At 47.8% G+C, this 14519-nt stretch overlaps 1 protein-coding gene across 3 annotated transcripts in view; it reads right to left on the bottom strand.

The window, feature by feature from the left end:
- LOC149349319 (transcription elongation regulator 1-like) overlaps positions 1-14519 on the bottom strand; it is a 179519-nt gene that overhangs the window by 141916 nt on the left and 23084 nt on the right. For all 3 annotated transcript variants that reach the window (XM_089578254.1, XM_089578256.1, XM_089578253.1), the window contains 2 exons: positions 12274-12642; positions 10466-10622 (listed from right to left, as the gene is read on the bottom strand). In XM_089578254.1, coding sequence (XP_089434380.1) covers positions 10466-10622; positions 12274-12642 — 526 coding nt within the window. The remainder of the gene's footprint in view (positions 1-10465; positions 10623-12273; positions 12643-14519) is intronic.

The raw sequence follows: 14519 nt of genomic DNA, 5'->3' as shown, positions 1-14519 counted from the left end.
CCTCAGTGCAAAAAAAACTACTCAATAAAAAATAATTTTTAATCCATGGCTACATAGTGTATTATGAGTAGAGAGTGCAATAATCAAAACTATTTTGCCATTTTACCCTCATTAGTAATTTTACAGCACTTGGAATATCAATGTTCAAGGTGTTATTGTAATTCATCGACAAACTTTGTGAAATTATAAATTTTTGAAGTGCGATTAAACAAACCTGCGTCGATCAAATTACATCACAATTTTCCTAACCTACGCGAGTCCCTTCTAGTCCCTCCTGTGCGCACGTCATCCCGTTTATTCAACTCCATGAGCATCCAACGTTTACACGGATCAACTAATGCCTTTAACAAATCTTTTTTGCCAGCCGCTATTCAAGACTGGAATCGGCTTCCAGAATCGGTTGTCATTGAATGCGATCCAGTAAGGTTTAAAGAACGTCTGATGTGTTATCTTGCTGTATAAATTGTTCCATTTCCCTTTCGTGACTTTATTTCTCTTTATGCTTTTGTTGTGTGTGTGTTTTTGTTTATTTTTTTTCCCACCAATGTGAGTCATGTTGAATGTACTACTCCCCCCTCCCCCCTTATGTAATACCCCCCCCCCCCCCCCAGGGGCCTTTAAGGGTCAAATAAATGATGATGATGATGATCGACGGTCGGTGGGCTGGTCGGTATATGCAGATGCAGTCGCTGACGCACCAGCATGTCACGCTGGAACCGACGACGACGCCAGCACGACCAAAGACCGCGTATCATAGTAGTAGTGTGAAGAGTGCGCTTCTGTGAACTTTTGCCAGATTCTTAAATTTCGATGGACGGCAGACTGCCGGCCCCTTGCCCCTTTTGTGACAAGGCTTAGTGAGCCCGCAGGATTCGTGTGTGCGATTTCAGCGACTGCGGAGAGTGAATTCACAGCTCTTAGCGCATACAAATAGCCTTCGAGCGTAGTTTTGACTACAGTGACTTAAAAGCGACGATTGCCCACATCTCAGGACGCCCATACAGTAAGGGAGAAGTGCCGATGTCACCCGGTCTGCAGAGCATCTGTGTTGAAGGTCGGCAGCCGGCAGCAGTCATCGGCGTCGACTGTGGACAACAAATTTGGCTGTTTTCATTCATGCTAGTGGTGTCCAAACGTATTTTCAGGTAAAGTGATTTAAAATCAAGTAGTATTGGTGACATCGGAGGAAGCAGATACAATTAGCAAGAAGCGCCGTACGTACGCGAAGCGTTTCCCAAGCAGGCAATAGCAGCATCGGCTCTTATTGCAGTGTTATCGTAGTGCAAGAGCCGATAATATTTAAGATATGGAGAGCCCACCTTGCGTCATGCCAAGCAAACGATCTGTACTGTTTGAGCACAGCTATGTAAACAACCTCAGCGCGGGGCTGCAGTAATCGTAATCGTCGCATTCCTGGCGGACTTAGCACACGCAGAGTAAATGCCAAATGATGCACTATTATCTTGAAGCACTATTCGTCGGTGCGGGGAGTGAAACATTCGAGTCGTGTTGGCTTCTGCTATCGGCTTGGTTCTGCAAAAGGGTTCTACGAGCAGAAATAAATGTATGTTCGTCTTAAACACACACGCATGCAGCGGGGAGGCAGTCGCATCTGGCACTTTTCTCTGCTCCTTTCTCGTGCCGCAAGCTTACTCTAGTGCCACCTCGTGATAATTTGAGTTTATTTATCGAGCCGACTAACAGCGGGCAAGAACAGCCAGCGACAGATCGCCACGCCCTTCGCGGCGCACATCGGCGAAGGCATGCATGGCACATGCCTTTTTTCACATACGGGAGCACTTCACTGCTTCTAAGTGTAAGTAATAAAGCAGGGGTGCACCGATTTCTGTTTCCTCAGTAACCAGAAAACAGGCGCCACGAGCAAGTCCGCTTTCCCAAGGATCACCAAGCTCACGTACTAGCTGAAGGCTTCCGAAAAAAAAAATACGGAAAATGCATTTTATTTCGCATTTTATTTCGCTAAGCTAAAAAAAAGCTTTCTGAGCAACCGCCGTCCACGGTGTGCGAGCAAGCACCTCAACGCAGCAAACAGCGTGCTACAGACGACGCACGGCGGGTATGCCCTAGTGACGTCAGCGAATAGAGGTTGCCACACCAGCGAGCAGCTCGCAAGAGAAACGAAAAAAATTCGTTTTAAAAATATCTTCCACACAGAATCAACTGAAACTTCGGGGAATTGTAGTTTAACGCGTTGGGAATTATATGCAATAAGCAGGGTATGTGCGAAAATAGGCTGTCGGGGCCCCTTTAAGTAGTTTTAACATCAAATTTTTATGTTCTCCATTGCTATACAGTAGAACCTCAAAGTAAAGATTTTTGCTGGTCCGCCAGCAAAAATCTTTACTAGTATATCAGTGTCTCTGCAATATAAGTTGTTGGTGACAGCGTGCATCAGAGGATGCTGCCCAACACATAGTGTTGGCTTGGAAAAAAACACTTAGGAATACCTTCCATCCTGCTCTTGTCATTCTAGTATGCCCTATTCATTTATTTTATGTTGTCATGTTTTCGATTTCGTCTAGGTCTTATGTTAGTACCGCGTACGCTCAAATATAACGTGGCCATGAATACAGTCGACGACCGATGTTCCGGACTCTCTAGAGACCGCGAAAACGACCGAAAAATCAGGCAGTCCGGAAAATCAAATTTCACCGAAAAAATCACGAACTTATTACCAGTATGCCGGAGAAAGCGGCCAATTGTATTGCACACATTCTAAAGCTCCTCATCACTATATTTCGCCGCGCGACATACCGTATAAACGCGTATAAGGGCCGCACTTTTTTTTTTTTCCAGATTCGAGGGACAATTTTTAGGGTGCGGCCCATACACGCGATGTGCGCAAAAAAAGTTTTTTTTAAGTAAAAACACGCCAACCAGGGAATGAGCGACATTTATTCTACGTTCAATCGTCACTCGCGGAGTATTTCGACTCTTGAGCTGGTGTTGTGCTCGGGTGCACGCTCATCCCAAAAAAGCAGCGCAGCATGTCCGCTGTCAAAGCGTAGCCGTTGTTCCGAAATTCCATCACATAGAGGAGCAGCTCTTCTTCCTGTTCGGGAAACTCGCACGGCTTGCCTCGGAAAGCTCACTTTTTGCAGCTTGTGTTTCTCTTTTGGTTGCACCATCATCGGACGCACTTCTCGGCCACGTCAAATTTCCTGCCCGCCGCACGCTTACCGCATTCGAGAGCTAACTCCCAACCATGTAGCTTAAGGTGCTTGCCCATCGCGCTAAAACTGCGAAGCTCGGCGGCAGCATGCGAAAGCCACAATCACAACTATTACGGCGGACGCGGCGGAGAAAAAAAGTTGATGATGATGATGATCACGGCCTCGGGCGCCATCCATAGACGGCACGTGGAAGCTCCTGTGCGCGTGCGCGCGGCCTCCGCGAACGGCGAGGCGCCGGAGCAGATCGCGGCGGCCACGGCGCGCGCCATGGCCTCCGCGATCTGCTCTGGCGGCGCCCAAAGCGTGCTTCGATCGCGGAGGCCACAGAATGCGCGTAACCTCCGCGATCGTATTCGCGTTCCGTATTCGGGACGAAAGACTCGGCATGAGTTCCGTGAACTCAGACTACGGTTCAAGTTCGTGCGGCGGAAGACATTCAAGAACAGTACGAATTCGAAAACACGCGAGCGCAATGTGCCGACTCGCGCAGAATTTCAGCGTCGCAAGTTAAGCGGCTCCCTTTAAGCTTGAATTTCGTTTTGTTTGATCAAGTTTTCGATCTCTCCTGCAGTTTGAATTAATGAGGTTCCACTGTACACATTATACGGCAGCTTGGGTACTGGCGAGGAGTGCGCACGAGGTCCGAAAAATCGAGTGGTCAGTTGCGGTGCGTCCGAAATTTCAAGCGCTCTTACACATTGGCTCTATGGGCCATGTCGCGGTGCCGCGAAGAAGTCCGAATAATCAAGCATGTCCGAAAAATCAGGCGTCCAAATTTTTGGTCGTCGACTGTATAACACAAGTGGTGGGGGGAGGGGGGAGAGTTTGATTCCAGATGAAAACCAAAGCTACATGTAAAATGGATTGGATTGTAATGGGTTTTATGGTGCATAAGCAACCCAGACCGTCCTGCTACAAACACATGGTATAACTTCTTTCAACAACTGGGTGCCCTTGGAGATGGTCCTTGTCCGGACAAGAACACCGGGGAGCCCAACAAATCAAATAAAGACTTTCTTCTCAGGCCAGAGAAAATGGATGAGGTGCCTCATGAAAAGCACAGGGTAAGAATTTTTAAGAGTTTGTTGAAGATCGCTGCTTCTTTCAGGAAACTGAAAAGAGATGAAATCTATAACCACATTGATTGCAACAAAACACAAGATCCTCGCGATATCGGCTGTAACAAAGAAATATTTGGTTTACGCGAGGCTCAAAACTCAAAAGGTAGCATAAAAAAAGCTAAATAAATATTGGAAGCCGATTCACAACTACACTTTTTTTTTTTACTGTTTGAAGAAGTTGCAGAAAGTTTGGCCGTCTGGCTCAAAAATTGCGCATTTGGATGGAAGCGCCACCTATGAACAGAGCGCAAAAACTCTGAAAGCTTGTGACAGCAACAGGCCAAAAGGCGGTGCCACTTGTCCAGCGGTGAAGAAAGGCAAGCGCAGCAACACTGGCAACTGCAAGGCCAGCATCACCACAGCGACCAGTCTCTTTCTTGCAGCGCTTGAAATGGCAACAAAGAGGAAGGCTATCTCACTCGAGACAAAGCTGCATATACTGAGAGCTGTGGACAGTGCCCGCAAGAAAAAAAATGTTGCATCGGAATTCAGCGTTCCCCCAAGTACCTTTTATCCACCATTTTGGCCGCAAGGAAGAAGATTGCGGGTAACACCGAGGACGCCTTAAAAGCCGACCGTAAGCGAGTCAGGCCTTGCCATCACCCGGATGTGGAAGCGGCTTTGCTTCCATGGTTTAAAGACGTGAGGGCGCGAAACATGCCAGTATCGGGAGCACTTCTTCAAACGAAGGCCAACAGCCTGGCCTGTGCACTGGCATGACGATTTCCATGCAAGCAGCGGTTGGCTGCAACGTTTCAAAGACAGGCACGAGATCGCGTGCCACACGCTGTCTGGCAAAGGGTCCGCTGTCAACGTGGAGACATGTGAAAAGTGGCTGGAGAACTTTCGGCCTCTGCTCCAAGAATACGGCAAGTGCAACGTCTACAACGTCGACGAAACCGGCATGTTTTTCAAGTTGTTGCCAGAGCGGTCACTGGCAGTAAAGAACGAAACCTGCCATGGAGACAAGAAGAACAAAGACCGGGTGATGGTCACCATTGCTGTGAACAAGGATGGCTCACTGTCATCGGCAAGTCTGCACATCTGAGGTGCCTGAAAGGCGTCCGGAATTTGCAGGTTGAGTACACGTCTAACAAAAAAGAATGGATAACATCCAAGCTTTTCAAGGAGTGGCTCAAAGTGTTCGATCAGGACATGGAGAGGCAGCACAGGAAGGTCCTGTTGCTCTTCGACAACTATTCGGCACACAAAGTCTCGATTGTGCTGAAGGCAGTTTGCTTGGCATTTTCGCCACCAAAGGTCCTGTTGCTCTTAGACAACTATTCAGCACACAAAGTCTCGATTGTGCTGAAGGCAGTTCACTTGGCGTTTCTGCCACCAAAGGTCCTGTTGCTCTTTGACAACTATTCAGCACACAAAGTCTCGATTGTGCTGAAGGCAGTTTGCTTGGCGTTTCTGCCACCAAAGGTCCTGTTGCTCTTAGACAACTATTCAGCACACAAAGTCTCGATTGTGCTGAAGGCAGTTTGCTTGGCGTTTCTGCCACCAAAGGTCCTGTTGCTCTTAGACAACTATTCAGCACACAAAGTCTCGATTGTGCTGAAGGCAGTTCGCTTGGCATTTCTGCCACCAAAGGTCCTGTTGCTCTTCGACAACTATTCAGCACACAAAGTCTCGATTGTGCTGAAGGCAGTTTGCTTGGCGTTTCTGCCACCAAAGGTCCTGTTGCTCTTAGACAACTATTCAGTACACAAAGTCTCGATTGTACTGAAGGCAGTTCGCTTGGCGTTTCTGCCACCAAACGCAACTTTTGCTTTGCAGCCTTTGGACAACGGCATTATCCGTTCGCTCAAGTGCAATTACCGGAAGCATTAGGTGATGCAACTGGTTTTCAATATCAATCAACAACAAGACGACACTCGAAACGTTGTACGGGTCATGAAATGAGATCAGGCAGTCCACAATAAGGAACTGTTTCGTGGATGCCGGTTTTGTTTGGCCGGCCACTGAAGATGAAGTTCAGTCCGAAGATCTGGTAGAGCTGGACAAAATTTGGGATCAACTGGCACTCCCAGGCGTCGCATTTGAAGATTTTGTTTCGGCCTATGAGAACTTAATACATCCTGGTTAAATTTTCCAGTCAGTACGTACTTGAAGCCACACTGTTTGAGCAAATATCTTGTCAGCTCTAAAGCTGACAAAACTGTGACACGCAAGCCTGCTGCAGTCTGCTCTGTCAGAAAATGATCGCGAGATATCCTTCCGGCCACCACTTCCCCCTCCCACTTGTTGAGCCAGTACAAGGAGGCGAGAACTCTGAGATCTTTGCTGTTTTCACTGATGCCTTCTTTGGGATGATTGCGATTGAGTGCGTCAAACAGATCGTTAAATTTCAAGGTGAATTCTACCGTGCCTTTAACATTCTCCAGTCCTACTGTTTTCCTTTGCGAGTAAAACTCCAGCCCGCTGGCCACACTTCGACTGAACAGCTGGGTAGCGAGTTTTACGCGCATCTTCTCCGTGTTCGACGGATTAATATGGGCATATGTGAGCTTGTGGCAAACACGCAAGTGGTGTCCAGGCTGCTTTTGGTCTTGAACAAAAAGCTTATCATAGTGTGCCCATTGGACACGGCCACCAGGAAAGTTTAGAACCTTTTGGGAATGCAGACGGTTGCGCACACACTTCATAAGATGCGGAGCATCTGAAAAGGCAAATATGCTACGCTTGTCATCAATAGGGATGAATGAAACAGCTTTTACCCTTCACACAATACACATGAGTGTATGACAGAAAATATAATGGGCAAAAAAAAGACACGTGGCACAAAAACAAGCGCAGCGATCACTACCTCTCCTCCACATGCAGTCGCCGGCACACACGCCGCCCACACGCCCGCTGACCCCCTAATCTGCTAGCGCCATCTCACGACGCTCCCAGAAAACACGAGCCGACGGTCGTCAACTTCGCCTGCTGGAAAAGAGCTGTCGTTCAGACACCTAGTATATTCTTCCACCGTGCTTTGAACAAGCCATCAAAATCGGAAATGGCGCTCGCTCGAAAAAACCCCGTTGAACGCAATCCTGCTGCGTTTGCACCACATATTTTTGATGCATCGATTAGCACGGACCGTGACGACGATGCTGTAACATCAGGAGTTGTTTCGAAGCTGAAACTGCGCAACGAGAGCCCAGAAAGCTGGCTTATGCGTTCAGTTTCCTGCTTCCGGTCCGTTTGTGCGAACCGACGCTCCTCAATATAGCCGTTACGATGATGTGGCGCCATCTAATTTGTTCTTATGAGACTACAGTTTCGGTTTCTGCGTAGACTGCAATTTTCCCATGACGCACGACTTTTTGAAATGGCCTTGAAGTGGAGGGTACGGCGAGGACGCTCCGGGCATGGCGTCAGCGCACGGACGGCGCGCGCTCAGAAAAACCTTGCTGCGCGCAATTCTACTGCGTCGACTGCAATTACTATTTATGCTAAGAGTAGCAGAGTCTCTGGTGACGATGTTGCATTGTAGGATTTTGGTTCGGTTTATTGCGACATAATACGCGGTGAGGATGGCGTCGTGTCGAGCTCGGGCACTTCACGCACTCGAAAGAGTCCCACTGCATGTGATTCTTCAGCCTCTGCAGCTGATTTTCAAGATTCTCCGAGCAGCAGTGATTCGGACGACGATGTTGTAACGTCGGATTTTGATTCCGCAGGTATATCGCAGCTATAATTATCGCATACTATATATCACTATATCACAGCTAACTTTGTTGTGTTTTTATTTTTTTTTTCCCAATTTTTTCTCAAATTAAATAAGTTCTGATTTGTATTTTTTTACACCACACTTACCAAGCTTTCGTTTGGCAAATAACATTACACTTCCAATTTTTTTTTGTTGGACTGTAAAAATCATATCATCGACACCCTCAAATGAGCCTTTTCAAGAAACATAAATAAAAAAATTTCTAGCTCGAAAACTATTCAGGTTATATTTTTAATACTTTAATGCCATGTTTTAGAAATAAGTCAAATTGTTTTGCATATTCTAGAATTTTTTTAGTAAAAGTGTTTTGAAAGTTATTGTCATATAAATACAAAAATTTTGTTCTTTTTTTATTTTTTGTTGTGTGTATCAATTTTTTCCCCATCGTTTCAAACCAGAATTTGTGTTGAAATAAATTTCATTCGAAAGCGCCTTCCATTTCAATCACTGTTATGCATTTTATATACTTTTATCTATCTCACTTTTTCTAGAAAAAATGTTTGTCTGAGATATATAAAAAACGGTCCTTTTCCAGTGGTAACAAAAGAGTTAAGGTGCTTGCCCGTCGTGCTAAAATCGCAACACTCGGCGGCAGCACACGAAAGCCACAACTACATGAACTAACACACACCACAGATCTCGGGCCTTAGACAGCCTCAAGAAAATTGGAACTGGTGATGCTGATGCCGATATGGATAGCGAAAGCTCGCAGCGGGAAGTAGATGATGATGATGACCTTGATCTCGGGCGCCATCCATGGGCGGCATCTGGAAGCTCCTGTGCGTGCGTGAGGACTCCGCGATCAAGCACCCGTTGCTTGCAGCCGGAGTCAATCGCGGAGGCCACAGCGCGTGCATTTCGAAGGCAATTCCCGCGTGGGTCGTGGGAAGTTTGGCTGGGGCCCTTACACAGATCCTTTTTTTTTTTAATATTTCCTTCGGGAAAACAGGGTGCAGCCCGTACATGGGTGCGTTTATGCGGTACGTTCAATTTTACGAGTTGAAAAATTTCCAGAAATTTTACCCCGCATAATACGCACCCTGAACTTTGAGCCGGATTTTTTTAAAAAAAAAAAAGTGCGCCTATTATGCGAGTAAATACGATAACAAACTAATTTACGGTCCTGATGCTACTTCGTTATAACGAGGTTCGACTGTAGTTTCCCGTTGATAATTGCAGAAAAGGCCGTTTGTAACTCATAGTACTGCCGATATACCATATAAACGCATGAAGGGTCGCACCCATGTATGGGCCGCACCCCGTTTTCCCGAAGAAAATTTTTCAAAACAAACAAATCGGTGTAAAAGCCACACCCGATTTTTCCATGGTCCAGGCGGGAATAGCCTTCTAAATGCACGTGCTGTGGCCTCCGTGATGGGCTCCGGCTGAGAGTAATGGTGCACTTAATCATGGAGGCCACACACGCACGCAGGAGCTTCCAAGTGCCATCCATGGATGGCGCCCAAGGCCGCGGTCACCATCACCATTAACTTTTTTCGTCGCCGCGACCTCCTGCTGTCCACATCGGCATCAGTATCGCCAGCTCCAGCCGTTTGTTGCTTTTGTGGCGTGTTAGTGTATTCACCATAGTTATGATGGTTATAGCTTTCACGTACTGCCGCTGAGTGTTGCAGTTTTAACGATGGGCAAGCACCTTAGTAGACCACACGGCTGGGAGTTTGCTCTCGAACACGGCAAGCATGCAGCAGGCAGGAAATTCGATGCGGCTAAGGAGTGCGTCCGATGATGGTGCAACCAGAAGGATACATTGAGAAACACAAGCTGCAAAAACCGCGCTTTCCGAGGCAGGCCATGCGAGTTTCCCGAAATGGAAGAAGAGCTGCTCTCTTATGTGATGGAAGTGCGGAACAACGGCTACGCGATGACAGCAGACATGCTGTGCGGCTTCTTTGGATGAGCGTGCGCCAGAGCACAGCACCAGATCAAGAGTCGAAATAATCCCCGAGTGGCAACTGAATGTAGAATAAATGCCGCTCATTCCCTGATAGGCGTGTTTTTACTTACAAAAAAAAAAATTCGCACATCGCATGTATGGGCCGCACACAAAAAATCGGCCCTCGAATTCAGAAAAAAAAGTGCGGCCCTTACACGCGTTTATATTGTATGTACATAATGAAAAATCTACTTTTTGGACATTTATTGGTTTTCAAATGTAGTGTCCTCCCTTAAAGATTCATTTGAACCCCAGAGAAGCCAATCACCAAGCAAGCAGAACGCTTGTACCCAGTGGAGAATCGGCGGGCACCTGGCAACACTAGGGATTGGCAGAAGAGGCCCTTCTCCTGATGATGATGGAATGTGTGTTATTTATTGAAATAACTTTCAGCTTAAACAATACTTGGAGATATGAGTGGCTTATCAAAATTAATTGGCCCCTCATGCATTGAACAGGGAAGATGCCTTACCTGCAGTTGCAGCAGCAGCAGCAGCAGTATTTCCACCAGGGGCAACTCCTGCCGCAGCAGCCATGCTCTCAATCTGTTCTTGACTAAGAACTTTGATCCCAGGTCCCTCGGGTTTATTCCACGCAGACTCTCGAGTACGAGCATTGTAGTAGTACGCCTAAAAAAAAGGCAATTGCAATCGATTTCAGCGACGCCTTAGCAGCGGAGTTGGCGTGCAAGCAGATCGGGTCAGTCGCGCTGAAACGGCAGCAGCTGCTACGCGGCTGAGAACGTAAAACTAGCTTGTATCACAGTTATTACTCCTACCAGCAACTCGGTACAGGCCAGCGGTCCTCAAGGAGGATTCATTTTTGACGCTCCCGTATCCCAGGGCTTACTATTTACGTGAACAATAAATTTTAGCCCGATCACCGCATCACTTCTTTGCACCTCAACCCAGAACGGTGGCGAGCCTTGAGACAACGGCGAACCGTGATTCGAGATTACCACAGATAAGTTTGGCAACCGCGATTAAGCATAACCGCATTTAGACTGCCCGTGTGACTGTAGGTCAGCCAACAGGCAGCTGCCGCTGCAATGCTGACAGTGCAAGATGGTCATCTGCACGTGCCATCTGTCAGACAGATAGCAAGTACGATCATCGTCGGCTAGACTCAACATCGTCTACAAATTAAAGCAGCAAGTTCGGGGTGCGATCGTTACGCAGGGAATAAAGAAAATTGAGTTTTGGCAACAAAATTTGGGGGTGCGATCATTATACGAGTAAATACAGTAATAAAAATCCGACCAAAACAGTCTCTCAGCATCCACACCAACCACGCACGCATGGAGGTAAAACACTAAGAGCTTGCCATCACGCAACCAGCCTTCGCAAGCCAAGTGCTCACGAAGTCGTTCCCTCGCCCATTTTAAACTCTCCGAGTCAGTACCGAATGCTTTGTTGTCGGCATGTTTTAGTGCATGTGTCTGTATGGCCCAGCCCATGGAGCAGCCATCTATGGTCAGTTTGCCGTGCTGACCCATGCATGCAGACATGCAGCGGTGATACCTATGCAGGCTATCACGTGGGGGACCGACTCTCTCCTTAGCTGTTTTTAAAACTAGGCGCAAGGTTATCGCCAGACGCACCCTCCAGAGTTTTTTTTTTTTCCTCCATGTACACACGTGTCTTCTCGTAGTTTCGTCTCTGCAACTGGATTGTATTGGCAATGTCTGATACAGCACCGAAACTGCAGGCTGCCAACCTGGGGCTTTTATTTCTCACTAAATTTAGCGCAACTGAAAACTTTTGCACATTGCCAAGGCATTCTGGCGTAGCATGGAACGATTTTAACAAATATCATGCTTTTGTCGCAGCTGTTGCACCCCTGCACTAGTCCACCATTTTCCCCATGGATGCCAAACCAGACATTCTGACTCATCATGACAATGACAGGGCTACATGTGGAACAGCAAGAACACAGCTGGTGACCAGTGGTGTGCATCTGCAGATAGTTCCGGGTGATGGTGGCATGCACAACAACAGTGTGCTCAAGGCAGTAGTGCAATGGGCTGCCATGGTTACTGGTGGTATGTGCTCACTTACTGCTGTCCAGATGCCAGCCGCCATGCCACTCTGCGTCGTCAGTGAAGGCTCAAGCTAACTAACAGTTGTTTTCTCTCACTGAAGTGTCCACAATCAATGTTGGTGGAACCACAGCGACAGTTCAAACGAACCACACCCCATGCTGTAATACCCTCCTTTGAGGGCCTTTAGGGGTACTTTGAATGAACTAACACCAATCCACTGAACACCACCAGGTACCCACCTTTCCTTGGGCATTTTTGGTCTCCACCCATATCTCCCCCGAGAGGTCAAGGCAAGGCTGCTGAGGTGGCGGGGCACCTTGCGGGGTACCCTGCGGAGTCAGGGCCATGGCCCCCGTTGCAGCAGGTGGTGCGTGCATGCTGGTGGCGGGTGGTGGCATGCCTGGCGGTGGGCCCAGGGACGGTGGTGGGCCTCCCATTGGAGGGGGGCCACCCATGGCGGGTGGCCCCTGCTGTGGCGGGTGCTGCTGCTGCTGATGTGGAGGAGGGCCCATGCCAAAGCCAGGCGGTGGCATCAAAGGTGGCCGTGGTGGTGGCATCCCTCCAAACGCCTCACCTCCATTCTGAAAGTTGGGGGGTGGTGGCCCAGCCTGTTTCCGGAGAAAGGATGACAAACGTAACTCTGCAAATGCATGATTAGCCAGCAACACCAGAGCAGTAATAAAAGGTCCATTAAGCAGGCACACACACAACCCGGACTTCCTAAGAGCGTGAGTGCAGCAGAGTTCAGGGCAACTATGGCACGTAAAGTCACGGGATCGTCCATTCGAAAAAAAAATGCTCAAATTATTGAATGACCCTGAAAAAACCGCTGTCATCATGGTAAATTTTTCTCATTTCCATCAATGCTGTATTGCGTGCACACTGCCGCCAAAGCAGAACAGCTTCAAAATGATAAAGGGCCCGGCAGTGCAATACGGCCTGACATGCAGCCGCACAACTTGTGAGAAGGTTTCACCGCACAAGCAGCGGACGGCATACGACAAACGCACAGTTTTTGTGCCCTCACTGCCATGAAAGAATCACGTGGATAGAAGCCTGAAAAGCACACAGTGGTGTCAATCAGCGTCCCAGATGGTGCACAGCCAAAAGTACTGTATACTGCTGCTTACAAGTAAATTTTTTTTTTTTTAATTACCTTCCTAAGGTGGGGGCTTGACCGATACACGGGCCCGTAAAGTCAACCTATGTGCAGATTCAAAAGTCGGACATGGTACGAAAGCGAGTCTGCTTAAAAAGACAGGAATTAGAATGCGGAACAATTTGAACAGGAGTGCGCAGCTCAATGTAATGAACGAGTAAAGCCAGCAGTCAGAGACGAATGGAGATAACAGACAATAAAACAGCACCGTCTTGTGCGGGCCGGATGACCAACGGCAAAAAAAACAGCCAACAGTTTGGCAGTTTCAGTGCGGCCCCACCAATATTCCCCCCAATCCAGCTCCCCCAATCCAATATTCCCCCCAATGAGCTCACCTGCCTGCATGCTGGTGGTCTGGCGCAGCAGGGAGCTTAAAATGTGCGAGCAAAAGTTTTTCTTTTTATATAAACCCGGCAATAAATTAAGGGCACGCAAATTACACGAGTAAATACAAAAAAACCACATGACCAGTCACAAAGCACACAGAAGCATTTTTGCATGCCTTTCTGCATTTCACTTCACCACAATAGCAGTCCCTAACAGTGATGTGTGTGGTTTGTGTGCCTGCCCAACGGATGCCAAGATGGCACCACAACCTGTGTCAAAAAAGTGGTTGGTTTGGTCTATGGGGGTTTAACGTCCCAAAGCGACTAAGGCTATGAGATACGCCGTAGTGGAGGGCTCTGTCATGCATGAGGGAATGGAGAAAACATGAATTATGAAAATCGGAGAGACAGCTTGTCATAGCGGCTTCCACCTCCACAGCACAGCATTCCCTGCAGACTCAGCATTACAATAGAGACGCTAGTGGCCTGAGCTACCCTCCAACAAAAACCTTCTGTGCTGCGATTGATCACATCGTCATCGTAAGTTTTGAGATTAGATTGGCGCATGTGCGACTTGCATTTAGGAGGTTCAAATTAAAAGGTATATTTTTCCACCTGCCCGCAAAACATCTCGCAGCACATGGTCTAAGCAGCACACTTTCTCATGGCAGGCCCGGGCCAAGCACTGATGTGTGTGAAACAGGTGTTCGCAGTGCTCTAGCCGCACCGACAAAGTCCACACGTTCCTGTACACCGTATTTACTCGCATAATAGGCGCATTCGCATAATAGGTGCACCCCTAGTTTGGGCGCAAAAAATCCCACGTTCCTGTACACCGTATTTACTCGCATAATAGGCGCATTCGCATAATAGGTGCACCCCTAGTTTGGGCGCAAAAAATCAGATTTTTTTTTCACGCGCATAATAGGCGCACCCCGAACTTGGCACTGCGATCAATACTGTATTTACCCGATTGCAAGCCGACGCCTCGCCGGCCCCC

The sequence above is a fragment of the Amblyomma mixtum genome, chromosome 3 (assembly GCF_055824585.1).
Source record: "Amblyomma mixtum isolate Tamu chromosome 3, ASM5582458v1, whole genome shotgun sequence".
Taxonomy (NCBI): domain Eukaryota; kingdom Metazoa; phylum Arthropoda; class Arachnida; order Ixodida; family Ixodidae; genus Amblyomma; species Amblyomma mixtum.
Note: the sequence above shows the minus strand (reverse complement) of the source record. Positions and strands in the feature narration are given on the sequence as shown.